The sequence below is a fragment of the Staurois parvus genome, unplaced genomic scaffold, assembly GCF_062004578.1.
Source record: "Staurois parvus isolate SC_StPar_1 unplaced genomic scaffold, SC_StPar_1.0 ptg000634l, whole genome shotgun sequence".
NCBI classification, from domain to species: domain Eukaryota; kingdom Metazoa; phylum Chordata; class Amphibia; order Anura; family Ranidae; genus Staurois; species Staurois parvus.
This window is the reverse complement of record NW_028318430.1, coordinates 3,176,479-3,204,060: the sequence shown is the minus strand read 5'-3', so window position 1 is coordinate 3,204,060 and position 27,582 is coordinate 3,176,479. Positions and strand designations below refer to the sequence as shown.

Here is a 27,582-nt window from a genome sequence, read left to right as displayed (position 1 = left end):
CAAGAATGGAGTACATGGGAGGACACCACGGAGGAAGCCATTGCTGTCCAAAAAGAATATTGCAGCACGTTTGAAGTTTGCAAAAGAGCACCTGGATGTTCCACAGCACTACTGGCAAAATATACTGTGGACAGATGAAACCAAGATTGAGTTGTTTGGGAAGAACACACAACACTATGTGTGGAGAAAAAAAGGCACAGAACACCAACATCAAAACCTCATCCCCACTGTAAAACATGGCGGAGAGAGCATCATGGTTTGGGGCTGCTTTGCTGCCTCAGGGCCTGGACGGATTGTTGTCATTGATGGGAAAATGAATTCCAGAGTTTATCAAGACATTTTGCAGGAAAACGTACGACCATCTGTCCGCCAACTGAAGCTCCGCAGAGGATGAGTGATGCAACAGGACAATGACCCAAAGCATACAAGTAATTCAACAAAACAATGGCTGCAACAGCAGAGAATACGCCTTCTGGAGTGGCCCAGTCAGAGTCCTGACCTCAACCCGATTGAAATGCTGTGGCATGACCTTAAGAGAGTGATTCACACCAGACATCCCAAGAATATTGCTACACTGAAACAGTTTTGTGAAGAGGAGTGGTCCAAAATGACTCCAGATCATTGTGCAGGTCTGATCTGCAACTACAGGAAACGTTTGGTTGAGGTTATTGCTGCCAAAGGAGGGTCAACCAGTTATTAAGTCCAAAGGTTCACATACTTTTTCCTCCCTGCACTGTGAATGTTTACATGTTATGTGCAATTAAACCATGGCAACATCTAATGTTTGTGTAGTATTATGTTCAGCAGACTGTGTTCTTCTATTGTTGTGACTTAGATGACGTTCAGAGCACATTTTATGCCCAATTCATGCAAAACTCCACGTAATCCCAAAGGGTTCACATACTTTTTCTTGCAACTGTATGTTATGGTTTATGAGCACTGGAGCTGCCCAGCGAACCATAACTTTAAGGGAAGAGTTGTCAGAAGCCCGTCTCTTGTTGGAAAGTAGAAATCAGAATTGAGTCTTTGAAAGGGAAGCTTGGTCATGCCGGTATTCGTTTAGACGAATCCAAGGAATATCAAGATAGACTGGTCAGAGACTTTCAAAGTGCTCAAGACCTGTATGAAAGAAATTTTCAGGAATTGAAACGATTTCAAAAGAAATATCAGGATTTAAAAGATGAAGTGGAGTACTTCAGATCAGAAAGGTTATCTCCTGTTGAAATTAAAGTTCACCCAGGGGATAAGCATGACCAGTCAGAACTTACATTGATAAAATCTGAGCAGAAAACTCTGGAGGAGCAGATCGTGAGGTTAACGGCCCAAATAAATTCTGGAGTCCAAAACCGGACCAACCCAGTCAAGCAGGAGGCTGATGAGCGGGGATACCCGCATCACAGTGAAGTACCTGATAGGGAGGCACAGACAGAATATAGGTCGCCCCCTAGGCTCATAAGATACACTCCAGAGCGCTCAGAAGAAAAGTATGAGGTTTCACATAGGCAGGAAGGGAAATCCCAGGGGTCATTCAGAAGATATGACACCCCAAAGGTCATTAAGTTCCTGAAGGACACTGTTCCTATGTTTACTAAGAAAGGGTCCCTTGAGATCACCGAACACATGACAACATACGAACAGACGTTAGAAATTCTGGGCATTAGAGATGACCACACCAAAACAGAATTGCTGCCATGGGTATTTGAAGAGAAATACCGGCAATTCTTTGATACCTTGAGGGCCTATTCCAATCAGTCCTGGAGAGAGGTTAAACATAAGTGCCACATGGAATTTGGGCCTTATAAAACTGTAACCTCTGCCAAGGCTGCGGCCTATAATTTGAAGTGTGGTCCTCACCAAAGCCCTGCAGAATTTTTGGCTGTCCTCAGAAATGCCTATTTCCTGGCTGAAAAGGATCCCAATCCTGACCAGCCAGAATTCAAGACCTTATTTTATGAAGCGTTACCTGCTTACATAAAATTGGGACTTGCTCAGGATTACAGAAAGGGATGCTCTCTTGATTGGTTGGTGAGAGAGAGTGACTATCTGTTCTCGATCCAACAGTCCAGTGAGGGCGGGATAAAAAGAGAGCCCAAGAATAGTCCCAGGATAGTAGCAGCCACTACCGTTTCCCCTCCAAATCCAAATTTGCAGGCAGAGAAGAAATCATATGCGGAAGTAGTCCGTGGGGGTAAAACCAATGGTTCCCCTAGATTTGTACCTCAAACCCAGCAAGTGAAGGAGGTCCATAACTTTGCACCCCAAAACCAGTGGGTGAGGAAGGATAGACAAAAGCTAGGGAATTACGGTAGTGGAAGTGAGAAGAATAAAAAGTATGGAAAGGGCCAGTATAGTGATGAGAATCAAAGGGGTCAATGGTATCCTCGGAGGTTCTATTATCCTCGCCAAGACCAACATGGGAATTTTTATGGGAACCCTAATTTCAATAGGAACCATAATTTCAATAAGAATCCCAATTTTAATAAGAACTCTGACTTCCAAAGATTCCCTCCCCACCAAGAACACCCTCAAGCTCAAAGGGTGGATACAGTACCCCAGGCTCCCCTTAATGACAGGGAGAACCCGAAACCTCAGAGAGAAAAATGGCGTCGGGAGCAGTAGTTCTGACTCTGAGTCTCATTACCAGTCCCGTCCAAAATACAAGCGTAAGTACAGGAAAAGGGAGAATCAACAGGATGACTCCTCTGAGCGTATTGGGCAAATAGAGGCACAGGTCAGCAAAATGGCTGAACAAATGGACAGGCTTGTCACTATATTTTCTTCCAATCCTTTTTTAGGAACAGCCCCTGTGACCAACCAAGGGTCACAGAATTAACAGGCAACCAAGACTTACACCAACAGGGGAGAACACTGAGTCAAAGGACAGGAGATGTGTGTACCGTCCCTGACACGCCTACTAATGGAGAATCTAGTTCTCAGGCAAAGGGGGACCAGTTGTTGTGTATTAACGATTCTCCTGTTTTTCAGTGTCCATCTATTTCCCCTAATATAGTCGCGGCATCGGAAGTCGTCGGGATTGACAAGCCAGACGGAGCCCCAACTTCTAGTTGTGCTTCTGTCTTGAAACAGTCCAAGAATCCCACCAGGGAGGATAAGGGTGATGTGTCCACCACATGCGGTGAGATAAGAGCCAGTCATATGTCATTGAAGGGCCCACAGATCTTCAACCACGCTAATTTCATGTGTGAGCTGACTGAATCTGATGGGAGATATTATGCCACGGTGCAGGTGCAGGATGCCAGTGATCTTTCTATTGTCGGCCTAATAGACACTGGATCCCAAGCAACCATCATGTCACAGGAACATTTTGATAAAGTGGCTAATGTCATGCCCACCAAGCCAAGACTTAAAAGCTTTGACAGCTCATTAATTGGTGTAGGTGGAGACCCTTTACAAGTCATGGGTACCGCCTGGCTTAAACTGAAACTGGGTAATAAGGAACTGAGACACCCCATCATCATTGCCAGCATCTCCCAGCACCACATGATCATTGGGATGGACTTTCTAAAAAGGCTGGACGCAATAGTTGACTGTGTGAACCAAGTACTGTAGTCACAGGTAAATACCCCGATTAAATTTGGGAAACTTAAAACTCCCCATTCCCGACAACACTGCCACCTGGTGGAAGAAAGGCCTGGATCATTAGAAATCCATTTCAGGAATAGTCAACTTCCTGATGTAACGGTTATCAAACCTGATGACCATAACCCTATCAGAAGAGATGAGGATCACATTTTTAGAATTCCCCAAGATAAAATAAAAGATATTTCCCTCCAAGATGACATCCTTACAATATCTTTTCATCAGGAGAATAAACCAAGAAAAGGGGGAGATCACACCCAATTCTTGACAGGCATTGAAAGGGTTAACAGCGACTTGTTTATCCCCATCCGGATAAATGGTCTTAATAGGTCAAAATATGCCAAACTAGATTTGAGACAGGAACACAGCTTTGTAAGCCATGGGCTGATAAAACACCTGACTGAAATGGAAATGATCCGTTTCTCCACACCTCAGCGTCATTGGATTTCAGACTCCATTGATGACTCTGATGATTACAATTCAATAGCTAGGTGTCTCTTAAACGTCACTGTAGGAAACAAAACAGCCACCCATGTGTTCCTAGTCTTGGATAATCCCCAAACTAAAATTTATTTTGGCAACGATGTGTTACATCGATTTGCAATGCAAGTCGACCTAATTAATGACTGTTTATGGAGTCGACTAAAGGGGGACCCCAAGAAATACCAAAATCTGGACTTAGCTTTAAAATCCCAGCAACAGATGCCTTATGCTGTTGAAGTCCAGGTAGCCCAGAAGATTACAATTCCTAAGGGCATAAATAATTTCATACTCCCCATCCAAGTTAAAAAGGGACATAGACTGAAGGGGTCAGATGCATTAGTATGCCTCTCCCATAAAATGCAGGGGGAGGGACTGAACATTACACACACGCCCCTAGTCAACACACATCAATCCCCGATGTACATTTACATACATAATCTGGACATCGTCTTACCCAAAGAGACCCTTATTGGTCTAGCGGTAGAGACTGAATATTACACCTTTGGGATCACTAACCAGGTGATTGGACTCATCCCCGATGAATATTTATCGGAGGAACAATTAATTGAACAAACATTCCATTCATTACCAGAGGGTATTTTCACCATAGAGTCCATTTATCCGTTCGATTCTAAAGATGGTACCTGTCGAATCGAAGAGACATCAATTGTCTTTGATCACCCAATCAAAGAACAAGAGTACCCCAAAGAACCTGGATGGCAGGAGAACACACACACACTTCACATGCCCAATGACCTCACCACAAAACTTGAAGAGGCATATGAGATAGGTCAGCCGGAAAGCTTTCCTGGATTCAAGGAGTTAGTTGAAGAGATGATAATCCTCGCTGATGCGTGTTCCAATGATCTCGACCGACAATTGCTCCGAGAGCTTCTCCTTGAATTCCAAGAGATCTTTGCCAAGGATTCTTACGATTGTGGACTACTAACCTACACATCGTTAGGATCCAAACAGATCCAGATGCCCCACCAGTATTCGTAAGACAGTATAGGTTGCCATTAGCTTCCTATGAATCTCTAGCTGAGATTATCAGGAAGTTACATGAAAGGGGAATAATTAGGCCCATCCACAGCTCCTATAACCACCCGATCCTGGGTATTTTAAAACCCAATGGACAATGGCGGTTGTGCGCTGACCTCCGTCAGCTGAACAAACGTGTGTACATGTCAGGATGGCCTGTCCCATACATAGACCAATGTCTCGCCCAGCTCCAAGGATCCCAAGTTTTTACAGCCTTGGATTGTGCACAGGGGTATTGGACCATTAAGGTGAGTGAGGAAGACCAATACAAACTGGCTTTCAGTTTTGGGAATCGACAGTATTGTTGGGTGCGAATGCCTTTCGGATTCATAAATTCCGGACATGAATTTGCTGTGTTCATGCACAAGGCCATGCCAGACGCCTTCGAAAGGGGGACGTTGGCATATGTGGACGATATCCTGATCAAAAGCACTGATATGGCCAAACACATTACAGAACTTCGGCATGTTTTGGGCCAATTAAAAGCAGCAGGAGTTAAGCTGTCCTTACAAAAAGCCCAGTGGTGTCGCACGAAGGTAAACTTCCTAGGCCATGAAGTTACTGCTGAAGGTTTGAACCCACAAAAGAAGAAGGTAGAGGCGGTTCTAAACTGTAAAGTCCCTACTAACCTTAAAGAATTGAGATCATTCCTAAGTATGGTAAACTACTCGCGTAAATTTATTGATAATTACGCCGAGATAAGCAAGCCGTTGCTTCACCTACTGAAGAAAGATGTCGAATGGTCGTGGGGTAAGAAACAGGAAGATGCCATGAAGGAGTTAAAGGAACGTCTTACACAAGCGCCGTGTCTCGGGTATCCCGAAGGGGGTAAGAGCTTCTATCTAGAGACAGGATTTACACAGGTAAGTATGAGTTCCGTTCTTTACCAGAAACGAGATGATATCAGTAAGGTGATTGCCTATGCCAGTAAAACTTTGTCCCCGGTTGAAGTAAAATTCAGTGACTGTGAAAAAGCTCTATTGTCCACCGTGTGGGCATTACAGAATTTTCGCAGTTACATTCAGGGAGAGAGAATCGTTGTTGAAACGGCACACCAGCCTTTACAGTATTTAAAGAGTGAACGTATCAGGGGAGGAAATGTGTCTAATAGCCGCATCACTGCTTGGACTTTGTCTTTGCAAGGGTGGCCTCTTGAAATTCGTTATAAACAGAACAAGGAAAGTCCAGTAGCCCAGGGCCTAGCCGAGCTCCATGATTGTTCCACAACTACGCCTGCTATGGAGGCCCCGGACACTGACTTTTTGGAAGAACAACTGTTCTCTCCCTACAAGGTTTATGATGAAGAATACTGTAAACAGCTGCCGTGTGTATATGTGGATGGTTGTGCTTTTCATCACAAGGATGGGGATCAGCTCCAACTAGTGGCAGGTATTGGAATCGTTTGGACCCAAGGTGTCGCCCCAATTTCTGTGGGATACAAACTTGGACCAAAAAGCAGTCAGGTTGCTGAACTTACTGCAATCCTTAGAGCAGTTGAGATGGCTATAGAGTTCAACATTAAAGAGTGTGCCATCATAACCGATTCCAATTATGTCAGGAATAGTTTTGTGGAGTATTTCCCTAGGTGGAAGCGAAACAACATGAACAAGAGTAATCACAAACCCGTGAAACATGGTAAGCTCTTTTGTCACATCGATGAACTGGTAAGGTCCAATGATATCACCCTGCACTTCAAGAAGACCAAAGGCCACTCCAAGGTTCTAGGGGCCGAGAAAGAAGGGAATGATCTGGCCGATTCTTTAGCCAAGGAAGGGGCAATCACCGGTGAATTGTTAGACATGGATCATCTTTTAGGTACCGTACAGGTTGAGGCTATCACCAGGCAACAGGCCAGAACAGCTGGTGATCCAAATGCATTACAGTGGAGTCACGATTCTCCTAGTGAGGATTTAATTACTGCCCAAAAAGAAGACCCAATAATTGGCTTGTTTTATAGTCATATAGAAGATCCCAACCAAAATCCCATAAATAAGGAAGTATGTAGTGGGAAGGAGGATTTACGTATCTTAATGAAATCCAAATCCCAATTCTCTTTGTACCAGGGATTGTTGATACGAACCTCAAAGGGTGGCGTACAACAATGGGTCGTCCCGCTTAAATTTAGAGGTTTAATGCTACAGCATGCCCATGATGCTCCCACTTCCGGGCATCGTGGAGAGAAAATCACGTATGAGATCCTGCGGGATTATGCCTACTGGCCTCATATGTTACGTGATGTGAAGGAATACTGCCAAGGTTGCCTAATATGTCCCCAATTTCAACCTATCAAACCAACTCACAGAGCACCTCTCCAGTAAAGGGGGATATGTATGCCTTGGTCAGACCTTCAAATGGACTTTATTGGGCCCGTAACAAAATCTTCACGAGGAAATCGGTATATGTTAACAGTTACATATTTATTCACCAAGTATGTCAAATGTATACCAGCACCGAATAATAGCTCCGAGACATGTGCTGCATTGTTAATAAATCATGTCTTTTCACGTTTTGGTCTCCCACAGAGGATCGAATCTGATAGAGGATCGCACTTCACTAGCGAAGTGATGGCCAAATTGTGGAAAATTTTGGGGGTTAAAAGGAAATTGCATATCGCCTATCGGCCAGCCTCTAGTGGTGGTGTAGAACGATACAATCAGACCATCGTTAACGTCCTTAAGAAATTTGTTAAGGAAACAGGCAAGGATTGGGATGTCAAACTTCCGCTGGTCCTGATGGCGTTGAGGGCTACTCCGAATACAGTTACAAAAATGTCATCCTTTGAACTGATGACAGGTAGACGGATGGTACTGCCCCAGCACTTATTGTAGCGCACTACAGATCAAAATTTGATCAATGCCACCACCACACACCAGTACATAGAGGATTTACGTAAACATTTGCAATATGCTTTTGCTTTTGCCCAGCGAAATTTGGAAAGAGCTGCAACTAGTGCTAAGACATACTATGATCTCAAAACCTCTAAGAAGGAATATGAGATTGGTGACAAGGTCTATCTATACAACTTTGCAAGAGACCAGATCAAGGAACGGAAATTCCTTCCATCTTGGAAAGGTCCGTTCTCTATCATTGATAAAATCTCTCCGGTCGCATATAAACTGCAGATTCCCCGGTATGGTGAAATCAGTGATAGATGGGTGCACATCAATCAATTACGTGCTTGCCATCCGAAGTCTCAATTGCAGTTGTTGGAAGACTAACCCACCAGTTCCTATCTGGAGATATTGAGATCATTATTAAATTTCCTTGGAACATTATTATTCATCTTTTGCCTTACAGGATCCAGTAACATAATTGTATATATCCAATATTTAAACTGTTCATTTTAATAATTTAGAAATGAAGGCCCAGACGATGACCAGACCGGCGATTGGAGGTGTCGATGACCAGACCCTAGAAGGAAGCTATGATGTCCTGTGGGAAAGACCAGATGCCAGAGATCGATCCGGAGACGATAACCTGATGTCCCAGGCCACCAAGGGCCAGTCTAGAGGAAAAGACCCGCCTAGGAGACCATCTAAAAGACCTGTCATGCGGAGGACCCCATGGACCCCAAGGTGGATGTGCCAGGCCAGGCCGGCCTCATCACAAAACCAGGATCGTCATCAGAAGTGTCCGTCTGAGAACGCCGAGTCAAGTTGAGGACCAAACCAGCATCACCGCTGCCATTTTTTCTATTAAAAATTCTTTATTTCATTCACCCCATCTGAGAAGACGAACGGTCACCCTAGTCAAACATCCCACTCATGGTTTGCGATACAGACACCCATCTATACGTGCCTGTACCCCAAAAAAGGGGGATTTGTTGTGGACTTTTGAAATTATTTATCAAAACATAACCTTAATTCTGACAGCAAACCAGCTTAGCCATCTGCTAAGGGTTAACTTGTCTTGGTTGAAAATTCGAATGACCCTCCAGCTAAGAAATGTAAATAATGGGTGAAGGGATTTTTTCCTAGAGACAATAGACTGTTTGCCTATCCACAGGGGGTTTAATTCTAAGGTTTAGGCTGGTGACTATAAGGCTAAACTAAAGTGTATATATGTCAACAAATACTGTTTATATATTGGGGTTGAGTTGAATACATCTACAAAAGTTAAACAGACAGCCAGATGAGACATTGGACCTTCAAACATTGAGTCATCACACATAACTAAAAGACAATGATGAGACGGGAACTTAACTGGTTGAAATTTTACCTAAACCTTGCAGAGTGTGATGAACCTACAAACCTCTCGAACTATCACAATATGCTATTATCCACTAAGGTTGAAAGTATAAATGGTTGTTTACTCTGACTCCAACACAATAGCCAGGTAAACAGAGAGTCTTTCCCTACCCATGAGAAATGTTGGTTCTAAAACAAAAAGGTTAAATTCAGGACATATAAGGCTAAGAATTGAATATATCTACCCACGGAGATATTACCAAAAAGCATAGTATCAATGGATGTTATAAAGAATATGTTTCACACACCACAAAATATTCAGCTGAATGGGGATTGTATATCACTAACTTGAGTATTGAGATGAGAAAAAAATAAGATATATTGTGAATTAGCATTAGTTGTATGTCTTATCAGGAAACAAATGCTTTCACACAAGTTGTATCTCAGGGAAATGAATAACTGAATATACACATATATTCCATGGTTCCTATTTAGAATATTATAGGTATGGTCACCTATATATACCCGAATAAGACGTATATTTAATACCTAAAATCACCTTGAGTTCCACCCGAGGTATGAGTCATCATAAATACTCAAATTGTTCTATGAGCTCTGACTGCCACTTAGTGGACAGGTGAGAGATAGCTTAAGTACATACATTTCTCAACCAGCCAATCAAAAAAGCCTGGTGGGAGGGTCTCTTAGAACAATAGTTAGATAGTATAAAAACCCATGCACCTCATTTAGAAAAGAAAAACTTATTAAAAAAAAACCTCATTGAAAAAACTGATTGGAAGAACCCTCACTAAAAGAGAATCTGAAGACATCTGAAGAAACATCTCTGCTGAATATCCCCTCTTCCATCTTTTCAAACTTCCAAAACTTTACTAAATTTCTAAACCTCTGAATCTCTAACTTCCTACATTCTCCTACACTATTGAACTATATCTCACTTCCCCCTGTGGTCATCTCTGAAGGCGTACCATTGCCAGCTGGATCCACTGGAAAGTTTCATAGTCTGAATTCCGGGTGTGGTGAGACTGTCCATTTCATTTTTGCATTGCATATTTTCTCTGTTGTGTAGAGTAATAGAATTACCTTAGAGTGATCACAGCTGTATTGGGTGTTTATATATATATAGAGAGAGATCCCGTATTACTGTTAGATATTGTTGGTGTCATATTACAAATTTTTCATATTTTATAAATTATTAAATATTAGTAATTAGAGTATAATTTATCAGAGAATATCTTCTTCCAATCCTATGGCCACGTTTTGTGAGAAAATAACCTCTGAGATACTCGAAATTATTAGTTATTAATAAATTTAATTTTTAATCATTATCATCTAGAAAAATTTTTGTATTGTTTTCCATTATTTAGAAACATTATATTGTGTATGAAATTGGTAGGGTATATCTTTGATCGTGTGTATCAGTATTCATTCATCACCAGTCTTTTGGGTTTTGTGTTAATATATATGTAATTTTTGTACATAAATAAATTTTTATACTTATATATTATAAGGCAAATTTTGTGTGTATGGTACGAAATCATACTGGCTAAAAGAATTCAAGGTCTAATAATAAGTGGTGATCAAATTATCAAGGTGTCCAAATTATTGGTTTACTAAATATTTGCCGTATTTTAACGGCTGGAGGCACTGTAATATTTCATTTAAGGGAAAGGGACACCGCCCTTCATAAATAGAATAAATCCTTACATAAACCACCACATTAGGTCTGGAGACTGGCTAGGCCACTCCAGAACCTTGATATGCTTCTTACGGAGCCACTCCTTGGTTATCCTGGCTGTGTGCTTCGGGTCGTTGTCAAGTTTGGAAGACCCAGCCACGACCCATCTTCAATGCTCTGACTGTGGGAAGGAGGTTGTTGCTCAAAATCTTACAATAAATGGCCCCATTCATCCTCTCCTTAATACAGTGCAGTCGTCCTGTCCCCTTCGCAGAAAAGCACCCTCAAAGCATGATGTTACCACCCCCGTGCTTCACAGTAGGGATGGTGTTCTTGGGATGCAACTCATCCTTCTTTTTCCTCCAAACACGACGAGTGAAGTTTAGACCAAAACGTTCTACTTTGGTCTCATCTGACCACATGACTTTCTCCCATGCCTCCTCTGGATCCTCCAGATGGTCATTGCCAAACTTCAGACGGGCCTGGACATGTGATGACTTGAGCAGGGGAACCTTCCATGCAATGCATGATTTGAAACCATGACGGCGTAGTGTTCTACCGACAGTGACCTTTGAAACTGTTGTCCCAGCTCTCTTAATGTCATTGACCAGCTCCTTCCTTGTAGTTCTGGGCTGATTCCTCACCTTTCTTATCAGTGATACCCCAGGAGGTGAGATCTTGCATGGAGCCCCAGTCCAAGGGAGACTGACAGTCGCCTTTAGCCTCTTCAATTTTCTAACATATGCTCCAACAGTTGATCTATTTTCACCATGCTGCATGGCAATTGCCCTGTAGCCCTTTCCAGCCTTGTGGAGGTCCACAATTTTGTCTCTGGTGTCTTTTGACAGAACTTTGGTCTTGCCCATGGTAGTAGTTGGTGTCTGACTGACTGTGGGGTGGACAGGTGTCTTTAAAGAGCTCAGACAGGTGCTACTAAGTTAGATTAATGAGTGGAGTAGAGATGGACTTTTTAAAGGCACAGTAACTGGTCTTTGAGAGCCAGAATTCTTGCTGTTTCTTAGGTGTTCAAATACTTATGTTCAGCAGTGCAAGACAAATAAATTCTTTAAAAATCATACAATGTGATTTCCTGATTTTTTTTTTAATTCTGTCTCTCAGAGTGGGAATGCACCTAGAACGTGAATTTCAGACCCCTCTATGATTTCTAAGTGGGAGAACTTGCAAAATCGCAGGGTGTTCAGATATTTCTGTTCCTCACTGTATATATATATATATATATATATATATCATTTTTTTTATAAGAAATTATTTCTTGGTGAGGTGGATCAAATTAAAAACAAGGTAATATCCAGCTTAAAGTTTATGTTTTAATTAAAAGAAACTATAACAGATTTTGATCAAATTTAATCATTGAAGTTGAATGGTGGGATTAAAAAAATAAATAACATCAAGCACATTAGGCATGTGTTACTATCTGTATATCATTACTTGCAGGCAGCTCTTTCTTGTTGAAATCATTCCTGCAGTTTCTTCTTTACAGCTACCAGATACTGCTCTAAACCACTGTTTCTGGTGCTGTGAAAGTTAACAGCAGTGGTTTAAATAAGACACTGATTTTGTCAGATATCTCACTTTTTGAATGTTTCAATCTAACTAAAGATCAAAACAGGGCTATATATGAGTATGTCCCTCCTCTCATTTAGCTGATTTTATAATTTTAGCTATTTCTATTCAGGTCTATTCACACTGTAGCAGTAAAACCAGGATGGTAAAAATTTTATTTATGCCTCATGCACACTGAACGTTTTTAAAGTGGTTGTTAGGGGCATCTGGCATTTTTTTTCTTCCTTCAAATGCCTCTGCATGTGAGCTTATGTCTCCATGCACATATAGATGTTTAGAGGAGTTCAGAGGCAGAAGAAAAAAATCAAAGTCAGTGCATCCAGGTGCAGCGGTCTTTTGGCAGAAGAACGCATGACGGTTAAACATGTATAAACGTGTCTAAACACACGTTAACACTGGGTGCATTTAGGTTGAGTGTTAATTCAATGCAATGGACAGAATAAATTATTATTCTGGCTAATGCAAAGAATTAACATCCAGGTGCTTGGTTTGCTTAAATGTGCCTAGAAGTGCCTAAACGAGCCTAAATGCATTACATTAGTTTACAAGAATCAAGTTTTTTCTCTGCTAAAACACTGCTGCCAGGAGGAAGAGCCTAGGAGAGTTATCAAAATGTCCAGTGTGCAGAAAGCCTTAGGTTTAATAGCTTAAAGAGAAAGTCCTGACAAAGGGCTTTTTAACATACACTATATTGCAAAAGTATTGGGACAAACATGAACTTTAATGGCATCCCAATCTTAGTCCATAGGGTTCAATATTGAGATGGACCACTCTTTGCAGCTATAACAGCTTCAACTCTTCTGGGATTAAAAACAGAAGCAACACAGCGCCTCTAAGCGTAAACTGTAGAGCAATTTATTTGTTAAAAGTAAGTGTATCAACTCACATCTTAGTGCAATAAAACAGGCTCATAGGGTTAAGGTGCTGTACGTCTGTCGCCAAGTAAGTACGATGCTCTGGAGAAGAAGAGGCTCCTGGGCCGGTCAGCAGGAGGCGCTGCATGGAGTGGCATAGATGGTGAAGCCAGCTAGGTCTCTAGGAAGTCCGGAGCTGGTGGTATTGGTGTCTGACGTCATCAGGATATGACTTGTTTTAGAGCATGCGTGGGAACTGTCGTGGACCAGCACGCTCTTTAATAAGGCATAGGTTGAGCATCTCCTGCTGACCAGCCCGGGATTCTCTTCTTCTAAAGAGCATCACACTTACTTATTTTTAAAAAACTAATAATATACGTATATGTGAAAGAATTAACTATATATAAGATACTTATATAGCAGCAGTCCTAAATGTGAATTTCTAAACACAAAACCCTATATATTTCAAAAATTGACCACTCTAAGGTCACAAATCGACTAAATAAACTGTGCAATCTTTAAAGTGATAACACTAAGCAAAACACAAATAAAATATTAATATTCAGTCCCAACATGTGATAAACCAGTTGGTCGATAAACCAGACATCCCATAGTAAAAAACTGTATAAAACTTTAATATGGGGTCTAGCAATAGAAATGCCACTCACAGGAAAGGCACTTTTTTGTGAGTGGCATTTCTATTGCTAGACCTCATATTAAAGTTTTATACAGTTTTACACTATGGGATGTCTAGTTTTGTTTTGATTTATGCTGAAAATACGAAATACTGCCTGTAGAGGAGAGGAGTTGCTTGACATTGATGCAGATCTACAGTAGTTGAAAGTTATTGGTTACCACCAGCAACCACGGTTATAAGGGCGAAGGAATATTTACCATCAGGACCAGATTGCAAACTGGGATAGTCAAAAAAAGCAAGTGTGACTTACCTAGAGATAAGTGGTCATGAAATGACGGTGAGTTTACATCTATGTGGGGCATCAGTGTGAACACAGTGAAGAACTTGTCATTTCAGTATGGAGTATCACTGTTAAAGATACAGCACCGTTGCATCAATTATTCACATGTTGGGACTGAATATTAATATTTTATTTGTATTTTGATCAGTGTTATCACTTTAAAGATTGCACAGTGTATTTAGTCAATTTGTGACCTTAGCGCAGTCCAATTTTTAAATACATCATACTTACCTGGCGCCAGATGTACCGCACCTTACCCCTATGAGCCTGTTTTATTGCACTAATATGTGAGTTGATACACTTACTTTTAACAAATAAATTGCTCTACAGCCTACACTTAGAGGCACTGTGTCTCTTCTGTTTTGTTCTCCTACTCCAGAGTACTGCTTCACTCTATCACAGCCTGCCCTAGTGCTTACTGGATTATCCCTTGCCCATCTGGAACATTGTCCATCCACCTGTTGTTACATGGACTGCATCATTTATGCACCTGTCATTTTCTTTGTAATATAACTCTTTTGAGAAGGCTGTCTGCAAGGTTTACGAGTGTGTCTATGGGAATGTTTGATCGTTCTGCCAGAAGCGCTTTTGTGAGGAGATGTCAGAGGAGAAGGCCTGGCTCACAGTCTCCGCTCTAATTCATCCCAAAGGTGTTCTATCGGGTTGAGGTCAGGACCCTGTGCAGGCCAATCAAGTTCCTCCATTCCCTAAACTTGCTCATCCATGTCTTTATGGACTTTGCTTTGTGTACTGGTGCACAGTCATGTTGGAACAGGAAGGGGCCATCCCCAAACTGTTCCCACAAAGTTGGGAGCATGAAATTGTCCAAAATGTCTTGGTATACCTACACCTTAAGAGTTCCCTTCACAGAAACTAAGGGGCCAAGCCCAATCCATGAATGACAACCCCACACCATGATCCCTCATCCACCAAACTTTACACTTGGCACAATGCAGTCAGGCAAGTACCATTTTCCTGGCAACCCCCAAACCCGGACACATCCATCAGACTGCCAGACAGAGAAGTGTGATTCATCACTCCTGAGAACACGTCTCCACTGCTCTAGAATTCAGTGGCGGTGTGCTTTATACCACTGCAGCTGGCTCATTGCATTGCACCTGGTGATGTAAGGATGCTGCTGCTCGGTCATGGAAACTTATTCCATGAAGCTCTCTACAGACTGTTGTTGTGCTAATCTGAAGGCCACATGAAGTTTGGAGGTCTTTAGCTATTTACTCTGCAGGCAGTTGGCGACTTCTGCGCACTGTGGGCTTCAGCATGCGCTGACCCCACTCTGTCATTTTACGTGGCCTACCACTTTGTGGCTGAGTTGCTGTTGTTCCCAGTTGCTTCCACGTTGTTATAATACCACTAACAGTTGACCGTGGAATATTTAGTAGCAAGGAAATTTCATGGACGGACTTATTGCACAGGTGGCAATCTATCATGGTACCACGCTTGAATTCACTGAGCTCCTGAGAGCCACTCATTATTTCACAAATGTTTGTAGAAGCAGTCTGCATGCCTAGGTGTTTGATTTTATACACCTGTGGCCATAAAGGTGATTTGACCTCCTGAATCCAATGTTTTGGAGGAGTGTCCCAATACTTTTGGCAATATAGTGTAATTGCAGCAGCAAGAAAGGTGAGCTTTAATGCCCAGCAGTCACACATATCCATTCACGGCAGCAAGGAGTTGTGTGCTGATAGAGTACTCATAGCACACTAACTGAGTTATTGCTGACAGCTCTTGGTCACTCCCAATCATGTGACCACTGTGAGAGCCAATCATAGTGGTCACACAACATAGAAGCTGTGCCACCTTCTGGACATTATAGCCCACTTAAAGGTCTTCCAGGAGGAAGCAATAAGGGGTTAAAGTGGTAATGCAAGAAATCTGGAGCCTGTCATTGCTGACCACCTTTTGAAAATACTAGTTTCCTGGCTGCTTCTCTCTTCAGTACTTTCTGATTCACTGTCCCAAGCATGTCTCAAGAAAAGTCAAAACTCCTGATCTGCAAACTTTTTTTTCTGGATGCTGGCAAAGGGCTAAGAACAATGGATCAAATTGAGAGCAAAAAAAACATTATTTTCCCTTGCTTTAATAAATTTCACTAAGATTCAGCAGCGGTTATGTGATGACCATGCCAGTTTTTAAATACATATGTGCCCATGGCAGCATGGGATTGTCTGCTGAGAGCACACTCTCTGAGCGCTCCCAGGACACTGAGAAAGCTGTCAGTGACAGCCCTTGGTTACAACTTGTGATTGGTAACACGCAGGCCAGGCTCGGATAATTTGACTGCTGTGAGAGTTATTCACAGAGATCATAGGATAAAGAAGCTGTGCCACCTTCTGGGCATTCAAGCCCACTTAAAGGGCAACCAGGAGGCAACGTTAATGGGTTAAATCAGTACTGATAGAAATCTGGAGCCTATCATTGCAGACCACCTTGCCATTGTTTCTCAGTACAAGTGGGCTGTAAAAAAAATCCACTGACATTCTATAGCATCTCTGACACATTGGCAGAGCAATTTGCTAAATAAAAGTTTTTTATATTCTGAAACAATAGTCTATGGTATGCAAAGTAGTTAGCAAAACCACCTTGCCAGTTGTCTGGTTGCTTCTCTGTTCAGAGCTTTCTGATTTATTGTCCCAGAACAAGCATGCAACAAGCAAAGTCAAAACTCCTAATCTGTAAACTTTTTTTCTGGTGCCTGACAGAACAGTTCAGGATCAGCACAGTCAGTGTCAAAAAAAAAAATATTTTCCATTGTTACTCAGTATAAGTAGCCTATAAAAAAAATGGATAGAGATTCTACAGTGTCTGTGCCAGATTTGAAAAACAGAACATTAGCAGAGCAATCTACCTTTTATGGCCTGAAAACATTGTGTGAATTATATATGAATGAAAGGTAGTTAGCAAGACCACCTTGCCAGTTGTGCACTTGCTTCTCTCTTCAGTGTTTTCTGATTTTCTTTTCCTGGAACAAGCAAAGTCAAAACTCCTGATCTACAATTTTTTCTTCTGGTGTCTACCAAAGTACTAAGAACAATGGCTCAAAACGAAAGCCAAAACAACTAAATGTTCCATTGTTACTCAGTACAGGTAGCCTATAAAACAATTCCACCAAGATTCTATAGTGTTCATGCCAGAAGTTAAATACATATAGAGCACTGACAAAGCAATCTACTAAATAAAATAATTTTATATCCTGAAAAAATAGTGTAAAATATCTATGTTATGCAAAGTAGTTAGCGAGACCACCTTGTCCAGCTGCTTCTTTCTTCAGTGCTTTCTGATTTTTTTTCAAAGAACAAGCATGGAAAAAGCAAAGTCAAAACTCCTAATCTGCAAACTTTTTCTGGTGTCTGGCAAAGTACTAAAACACTGGATGAAAACACGAGCCAAAAAAAGCATTGGCAAAGCAATCTACCTAATAAAATACTACTATATCCTCACACAATAGTGTGAAATACTGCATATGGTATGCAAAGTAGCTAGCAAGACCAACTTGGCAGTTGTCTGGTTGCTTCTCTGTTCAGTGCTTTCTGATGTTTTTTTTTCATAGAACAAGCATGCAACAAAGTTAAAACTCCTAATCTGCAAATTTTTCTGGTGTCTGCAAAGTACTAAGAATACTGGATGAAAACTAGAGCCAAAAAAGCATTAACAGAGAAATCCTCCAAATAAAATCCTTTCATATTCTGAAAAAATAATGTAAAACATCAATGGAATGCAAAGTAGTTAGTAAGACCACCTTGCCAGTTGTTCTGCTGCTTCTCTCTTCAGTGCTTTCTGACTTTTTTTTCCCCAGAGCAAGCATGCAACAAGCAAAGTCAAAACTCCTAATCTGCAAACTTTTTATTGTGTCTGCAAAGTACTAAGTACACCGGATGAAAACAAGAACCAAAAAAGCTTTGACAGAGCAATCTTCCAAATAAAATCCTTTTATATTCTGAAAAAAGTATGAAACACCTATGGTATGCAAAGTAGTTAGCAGGACCAACTTGCCAGTTGTCTGGTTGCTTCTCTGTTCAGTGCTTTCTGCTTTCTTTTTTTTTCATAGAGCAAGCATGCAACAGGCAAAGTCAAAACTCTTAATTTGCAAACTTTTTCTGGGGTCTGCAGAGTACTAAGAATACTGGATGAAAACAAGAGCCAAAAAAGCATTGACAGAGCAATCTACCAAATAAAATACTTTTATATCCTGGAACAATATTGTGAAATATATGGTATGCAAACTAGTTAGTAAGACCACCTTGCCAGTTGTCTGGTTGCTTCTCTCTTCAGTGCTTTCTGACTTTTTCCCCAGAGCAAGCATGCAACAAGCTAAGGCAAAATTCCTAATCTGCAAATTTTTCTGGTGTCTGCAAAGTACTAAGTACACCGGATGAAAACAAGAACCAAAAAAGCATTGACAGAGCAATCTTCAAAATAAAATCCTTTTATATTCTGAAAAAATAGCATGAAACATATATGGTATGCAAAGTAGTTAGCAGGACCAGGGGCAGACTGAACATTTGAGCACTTGGGCACTGCCCGAGGGCCCAGGTCAGTAGGGGGCCCCATAAGATGCCCCTGGTACCTTTCATTGGCTTTTTCATAGGCTTTTTTGGGTGTGGGAGAGGACACAGGGGCCTCATGATTCCCTATTGCCCAGGGGCCCCATGAGTTGTCAGTCCGCCCCTGAGCAGGACAAACTTGCCAGTTGTCTGGTTGCTTCTCTGTTCAGTGCTTTCTGATTTTTTTTTTTTTTCATAGAACAAGCATGCAACAGGCAAAGTCAAAACTCCTGATTTGCAAACTTTTTCTGGTGTCTGCAAAGTACTAAGAATACTGGATGAAAACAAGAGCCAAAAAAGCATTGGCAGAGCAATCTACCAAATAAAATACTTTTATATCCTGAAACAATTGTGTGAAACATCGATGGTATGCAAAGTAGTTAGAAAGACCAACTTGCCAGTTGTCTGGTTGCTTCTCTGTTCAGTTGTTTCTGATTTTTTTCTTCTCAAACAACAAGCATGCGACAAACAAAGTCAAAACTCATAATCGACAAACTTTTTCTGGTGTCTGCAGAGTACTAAAATCACTGGATGAAAACAAGGGCCAAATAAAGTATCTACGGTATGCAAAGTACTTAGCAAGACCAAATTGCCAGTTGTCCAGTTGCTTCTCTGTTCAGTGCTTTCTGATTTATTGTCCCACAACAAGCATGCAACAAGCATAGTCAAAACTCCTAATCTGCAAACTTTTTCTGGTGTCTGGCAAAAAGACTAAGAACAGGAAATAAAACATAGAGTGAAACATCTATGCTATGCAAAGTAGTCATCTATTTTTAATAAAGTAAATCAACACATTCAAAAACTACATCTGGGGTGGTCCTATATATTTAAATGACCTCTGGACAAAGGGTTTAGGAGATAAATACCCGGTGTCATTATTTATATTGATTACACATAAAATATACCAAATGACAGAGAAATATAGGACTTTCTGAAAGAACTGTGATTTTTTATTATTATTATTTTTCAGGAAGTGTATCTATGACTTACCAAAAACTGTCCTTGCTGGAACCGATTCTCTGTTTAACCAGAATGACACTTGGGATAAAATGACTGTCATTATACAAGGCAGGTAGGTCTGGATAACAAAATAGCCGATTTTTCTTTTCAAATGAAAATGTGCTGTCATGACCGTGTATTCTCCTAAAATGAAAAAAAAAAACAGTAAAAAAAAAATCGTAAGAATCTGTCATTTGATTTCCATGATGAATAAATACACTGGGCACACAATCCACTGCACATAGGAAAGAAACAAATGAGAAGCCACGACGTAGAAAAGTGATTACAGCCCGGCTGAGAGCCTTGATGAGGTTTAGAAAATCCATTGATGACTGATGCTTTCCCGTACAAAATCGGATTTCTGTATTTTACTAATCCCTGGTTACAATCTGTGTCCTGCTCTTTGTGATCCATCGTGCAGGCAGAATCCTTCCTACCCAGATGTACTAGATGTGGCTTTGCTGCACTTGGAAAAAGCCTTCCCGATCTGTCCACGGGAACAGACACTGACACGGGTGGAGTACGCACTGATACGGGTGGAGTACGCACTGACACGGGTGGAGTACGCACTGACAGGGGTGGAACAGACACGCTGCCACTGATGTGCTGATCCTGGACTCTTCTGCGGGGACTTCTTGCTGGAACTACTCGTGGACATGCCTCGCTGTGTAACCTACCTCCTCCCTCTACTCATACTAAAAGTGACCGGAGAATTGCCATTTATTGCCGACAATAACGCTGCCATGATGGTCAACTGGTAAAGTTCCATTCTTCTTATTTCTGCCATGCTGTAAAACCTTAGTAGTGCTGTGATTGGCATCCGTTGTCTCCAACCACCTCTAACTACCCAATGCTGCCACTGAGTTGGACATCTTCAAGTGTATGGAAGGCTTGGATCTGTGTGTCTTTTTCAGACTTTAGATATTTAGATCTGCATGGGAAGCCTTTGTCTAGTTCAGCCTTTCTCAACTTTTCTAATATGGAGGAGCCCTCTAAATATTATTGTAATCTCAGGGAGTCCATTGATAAAAATAACTGCACACTCCACATTAGTGTGATGGCAGGGAGGGGCAAGAGGTGGGCAGGAGGGGCTGCTGCCCTGGGCACTGTGGTATCATGTGAGGTAGGGGGGCACCACAAGGAGATTGGGGGGAGGGGATTTGAGTTGGGAGGTGGGAAGAAGATTTGAGCTAGTAAGGAGGGTTTGAGGGGTTTGTGTTAGTAAAGGTGATATGGTAGAGAGGAACATTTTTTTGGGGGGTGGATTCCTTCTGGGGCATATGGGGAGAGAGAGGATTTGAGATACAGGGATGGGGGGGGGGCAATGATTTGTGCTTGGTGAGAGGATTTCAGTAGGTGGTGGATTTTTACTGGGAGGAGGGGAACTTTATGCTTAGGTGGTAAGTATGCAGATAAGTGCTTAATTATTTTTTTGGGGGGAGGGGGGTTTTGCTGATACATAATGCTTATACTTCTTGGGGGGCACAATTTGGCATGGTCGCCCTGGGCTCTAGATGACCTTATCCCAGCACTGGGTGATGGTCAAGGAGAAGAATGCTCCCTACATTTTGGGTCAGTGGGAATAATTCTCCTCTTACAGATAGCTAGAAATATTATTGGTTTCAGTAATAACTTATCTGAGTAGTAGAAATTGCCCCTTGCTCAAAGAACCCCTGGCAACCTCTAGGGAAGGGTCTCAAACAGTGGAAACAAAGAGCCAGTATACTGCCCTTCAAACTTTGGGGGGCCGAACTGTGGCTAGTGGTAGTAGAAAATGCCCTGGCAGCGGTGGGTGTAAACAATGCTTTAGGCTTGGTGGTCAGCAGGAGCAAACAAATTACATCATTGGTGTCAGTGGGAGGAATAGTGCCCCATAATTGATGTCAGTGAGAGCATTAGTTCCTCATCTCTGGTATCAGCATGAGGAATAGTAACCCATTGTTGGTGTCAGTGAGATGAATAGTGCCCCATCTTTGGTGTCAGTGGAAGGAATAGTGCATCATATCAGTGGAAGGAATAGTGCCCCAAGGGCCTGATAAAGGCAAGTAAGGGGCCACATCCGGCCCACATGCCCCAGTTTGGGGACCTCTGCTCTAGAGGAACCTTAGTGTTTCATGGAAACCTAGCTGATTTAAAGCAGCCTTTCTCAACTAGGGTTCCTCCAGGGGTTACTAGGGGTTCCTGAGCAATTTCTGCCTCTCAGAGCTCATTCACCATACACACAATGTCTGGTGTTTTTCCACACCTGATAAATGCCATTCACCACAAGGGAGCATAGAAAACAATTGTTTTCTATATGCCCCTGTCCACTAATAGCAGGTCAGAAAAATGCAGCCATGTTGCATCTTTTTGCAGTACTGTGAAAGGCATTGTATGTCACTGCACTGCAACACACTGTGATGCCATGGAGAGACATGAATGAAGTTTCTCTATGTGATACTTTAAAAAAAGTAACCTCTTAATAACCACATAATGCATAAATGCAGCAGGAAGAAAGTTAAGCTTTGACACCCAGCCACATATGTATCCACAATAGCATAAGATTGTGTGCTGATACTGTGCTCCCAGCACACTGACCGAGCTGTCACCGACTCAAGGCTTCTGATTGGGCACCAGTGGGACATGCTTCTGATCATGTGATCACTGTTAGGGTCAATCACACCGGACACATGACACAAAGCCGTGCATTAAGGGGTTAAAGAAATGTTAACAGGTCAAAAAAAAAGGAAAAAATGGAAGTAGTGCAATGTGTCATCATTAGCAGGAGTTCCTTGAGATCAGAAAGTTTTTTCAATGGTTCTTCCATGCATAAAAGATTGAGAAATCCTGATTTAAAGGTGTGTATGAACAAAACCTTTGGCTTGAAACTTGAAGGTATGAATGGGTTAACCCCCCCTTTTTTTGTGCACCCTGTGTACCACAGGGAAAAGTTTCCTACACTTTCTGTCCAGCACCTGGAAGTTAGGGTACAAAAATCTCCCAGAGTGAAGGGTGGCCGCTGTGGACGATGTCCTCTTACTCTCTGTTCTGAGGAAAAATCTAAAATGTTGCTTTTCTCATCACTTTTTTCTTAGTGACAATGGTCATCAGTATAAATAGTGGGCTGAATCCTCCTAATGGGGACACAGACAGCTTTAAAAACTTGGCAGAGAGTCTAACTATTCCCCACTTAATTCAAAACAACAAAAAAGTTTTCCCCAGAGATACACTTTAAAGACCAACTCCCTAAAACATGACAATTATCCTTTGCAGTTGGGCTGCACCCATACTGCAAGGTTTAATCACTCATTTAGTCTAGGGAAGAGTAAATGCATTATTACATACCTGATCCTTCACTCCCCCATGCTCCACAGAGTGGACTGTCCTTTGGTGTCATCTAGTCTAAGGCAGAGTTATGGACCCTGCAATGGTCTTAATGTCAGGATTGTAGACCACTGGAGAGAAGGTGAGAAGACACTGCAAAGAGCAGTCTAACAGCACAGAGGAACGGAGGATCAGGTAAATACATTTATTATAGCAAGTTCTTTAGACTTAAATGAGCAATTAATCCTTGCAGTGTATGGACAGCCCACTAGAAGGGATATTTTCAAGTTTCCTAGAGTTGGGCCTTAAAGTTCGGCAGCCTGTTGCAGTAAGGTGCTGTGATGGCTGCCATTGGAGCTGTATATCCTTCCCAGCTGACCAGAGCTTGCTGTCTTATTATATAAGAAAGTGGCGTCTGTGTGACCTGGAGACACGTGATGCCAGGATTCCCCCACTCCTCCTTCCCCCCCCCCTGACACAATCAGATCAGCCAAGGGAAGCATGGAGCTACCACAGCAGCAGGCTTTTAAGAGGCGAGCAGCACGTGTCCCGTGTGGATTAAACCTTTCTTTCCTCTAATGCTTACACATCTGGCAGCTCTGCTTGTACTCAGTCATAGGGAGCCCCACCGTCTTCTAAGCCACATGCGTGTTTCTCTGATAGGTGCATTTATGTATTTGACATTGACCCTGCTTGTACCCCTGGAAGGCCATGCTGACAATTCAGGGGGGTTATACTGGTGGAAAGCACAGAACATTCTTGATGGGTTTCTAATACTAGCTATAATAACCCTGGAATAAAGCCACATTATCAGCAGCTTGTATAATGAATCCCATGGCTTGTAGGCTCAGTGAATTACACGTGGGTGCAATTATCCTGGTCTGAGCACTGCCATCCTCATGTGGGCCTTATGTTGTTTGTCAGACTTGTATTCCTAAAATGAATGTATGTTTTGAAAACATTTATACTTATTATAAAAAGGTAACCGGTTTGCATTGCTTTGAATGTAGAAACTCTTTCCTGTTTTTATTTCTGTCTGTTAATGACACCTATGAATTTAAAGGCAATCTCCCAAAACGGTGGGAATAGCTAACATCTGACAGCTGGTAATGGAACAGGTGTCCCCATTGGGAGATTTCCCCTTATCTCCTGTTCCAGTGGCAATGGTCAAGAGTGTAATCTTCCTTCACTTGCTGTTTTAACAAATGTCAACAGTATGATTTCCTCTCAATCCCTTTCCTCTTTATAGCAAACATAATAATGGCTTGAGATTACATTGCCGTTAATTGTAATGATAGCCAGAATCTCATTAATATTCACTCCACCATTTCTAGAGATTCCCCATACTTCTGGGGAAGCAGACGTGTTCTTGGAAATGCATCAAGAAAATTACCATCCTCCTACTGTCCTTTAATCATCAGCATATTCTGGAAGAATGAAGTATTGCTTTCCTCAGAATATATTAGCTGGAGGGAGGAAGGATAAAGTGTAGTACCATATGGGTGTATATTTTATTTGAACATTGTATTATTTTTATTTGTGGGAGTATTACTGCTTTTATTTTCTGATTGTATTAAATATATTGTAAAAATTGTTTTATATTTTACTAAATAGGTTTGTGATATCTTTCATGTGGGCAGCCAGGGGAGTGACAGTAAAAACAAATGGCCAAGCCACAGTTTTACTGCCCCCCAGCCACCCATACAGTGCCATCTTAACAGCAGCATGTGCCCTTGGGCAAAGTAATGCACTGGGGCCCTTACCAACCTGCTTTAAGTGTTCCCATCACTGTGCCCCTTTACATCAGGTGTCCTCATCACAGGGTCCTCATTGCCAAGTCCCATTACATGAAATGTTCCCATCACAGTGTCCCCATCTATCAGGTGTCCCCATCACAGCGCCCCCATACATCAGGTTTCCCCATCACAGAGTTTCCATACATCAGGTGTCCCCATCGCACTGTCCATTTACATCAGGTGTCCCCATCACAGTGTCCCCACACATCAGGTAATCCCATCACGGTGTCCCCATTACAGTATCCCCATCCATGAGGTATCCCCTTCACAGTGTCCCCATCCATCAAGTGTCCCCATCACAGTGTCCCCTTACAACAGGTGTCCACATCCATCAAGTGTCCCCATCACTGTGTCCTCATTCATCAAGTGTGTCCATCACAGTGTCCCCATTCATCAGGTTTCCCCATCACATTGTCCCCATCCATCAGGAGTCCCCATCACAGTGTCCCCTTACATCAGAGTTGTGCCCCCCCCCCATCTTCCTCATTGTACTCACAGATCACAAATGCTGTTCCCACCTGTAGTGAAGATATCTCCTCCTTCCACTCCCCCACTGAGAGTAAGGTGAGTTCTCTCTTCTACCTCCTGCAGGAGGGAGGAGAAAGCTGAATCTTCTCTCCAGCATCAGCCAGCTGCTGCTTCTTCTGACAGGAGTAACATTGCAGTTACTCCTGTCATAGAAGAGCGGCACAAGCAGCCTAATCGCTTGTGCACCCTGCAACACAGCACTCCCCCCCACTCCTTGTCCTGACCCTGATCATTGGACCCTCATGCACCTAGGACCCCTGGGCAGTGCCCATTTATTATGACAGCCCTGCACCCACCTAAAGGTTAAACAACAGGTGAAGGAGACTGTTTGCATGCTATGGCCACAATGCTTTGCAGCACGTCTATGGCAATTTTTACGCAAGATGCTGAGTCACTTTGACACTGCCTGTCAAGCCCAGTTATTCAGCCTCATTCACATGGGCATACTGATTGATACAGCCGCATGAAGGACCATTTTCACCCACGTGGGATGTATAGATATTCCGTGCAGCCCCCTGCAGGCAGCCTGTTGATATCAATGACACATGGCCGTCTGCACTGACCTGTACAGACCTCTAAGTGCATCCTAGAGTGTACATCTGTGTGAGTCCAATGCATAGATTTTAATGAAACCTGAACACCTGTGCATTTCGCATGGGTGAATATGGCCCTTTGCATGGGTGTATACATCAGTACACCTGAATGAATGAGGCCTTCAAGTCAATGGAGCTGTGCCCCAACCAGCTAAATGCATGGCTCTCGGTTGCAGTGCATTCATCACATAATAAAATACTATTTGGCAGAAAAAAAGGCATTCAGAAGTGGGCAGAATCACCTTCTGAACTCCTGATAGCAGCTTTTCCCAAGCTGGTTCTCTTTAATACCCCTACCCAGCAGCACATACTTACCTTTCCTAGACTACACTGCCAGACACTCTGTGTAAGTTGCATGTTGCTCTGGTCAGGGCTTATAAAGGGCTGAGAAAAATCTCTCTTCCCCTATTTGACAGTGCTAATTCAAATCACCAAGCACCAGAGTTATTTCATGAGAAGAAGGAGATGGATTACATGCTCTTCTATACCCAGAAGTACAGAGGATGAAGAAAAGGTGAGTATATGCTGCTGGATTAAAATAATGCTTTGATTCAAACAGCATCTAATATCCAGTCTGCCCTGTGCTCTACTATTATGTGTTGTGGCGGTTGTATTTCTAAAATAGAGGATTGTATTATGTAGTAATGAATTGTTGCAGTAATATACATGTAATTGTTATCCGACAGTCATCTTTCTGGCAGCTGCTGCTTGAAGAGCTTCTAGGAACATTTTACGATCATTTACAAGTGTCTTGGCCCTTGGGAATTAGGAGCCTGTTGTGTGATTGGTTATAGCCCACTTCTGTTAGCCTATGCAGTAGGGAAACAATGACATAACGTATGCATATTAGTCATTCCAAATACATTGCTGGAATTATGTGATGTATATAGTGTATTAAAGAATATGTTACCCCAGCATTTCACATTCCTGATATGTCTGTTGTACCATGTACTTGTGTTATAAAGTATCCTGTTGTCTTTGCATTTCTTCATTTGTGTGAAATTACTGTTGATCCTGCTGCTTTCCTATTTCAAACTGATCACACTAGTTATAAGAGCACATCCTTCCAAGCGTGGGCAGTTTTCTGTCTGTGCTTGGATAACAGCTTGCCTGTAATCCAATGATCAGACGTCTGCTGACACATCCCCCCCCTTCCTGCACAGCCATTCACAGGGAAGATCAGTGTATGCTGTTTCTCCACCCCACCCTCTCTGAGCTCCTTATGCAGCTGAAAATAGAGGTCATGTGATCACTATCACTAAAAAAAAAGGAAGGAAAAGATATTTATATTTTTTTTATATACACACAAATGCTTTGTCTTTCATTTCTAGTTTAAACTGAATGTGGTGTTGTACAATGTAAGGGTTCACATACAC

The 27,582-nt window shown here is 42.1% G+C and overlaps 1 protein-coding gene across 1 annotated transcript in view; it reads right to left on the bottom strand.

Moving 5' to 3' along the window:
- GABRA5 (gamma-aminobutyric acid type A receptor subunit alpha5) overlaps positions 1-27,582 on the bottom strand; it is a 282,141-nt gene that overhangs the window by 94,744 nt on the left and 159,815 nt on the right. The window contains exon 8 of the mRNA XM_089693487.1: positions 19,978-20,130. Within this exon, the coding sequence (XP_089549613.1) occupies positions 19,978-20,130 (153 nt within the window). The remainder of the gene's footprint in view (positions 1-19,977; positions 20,131-27,582) is intronic.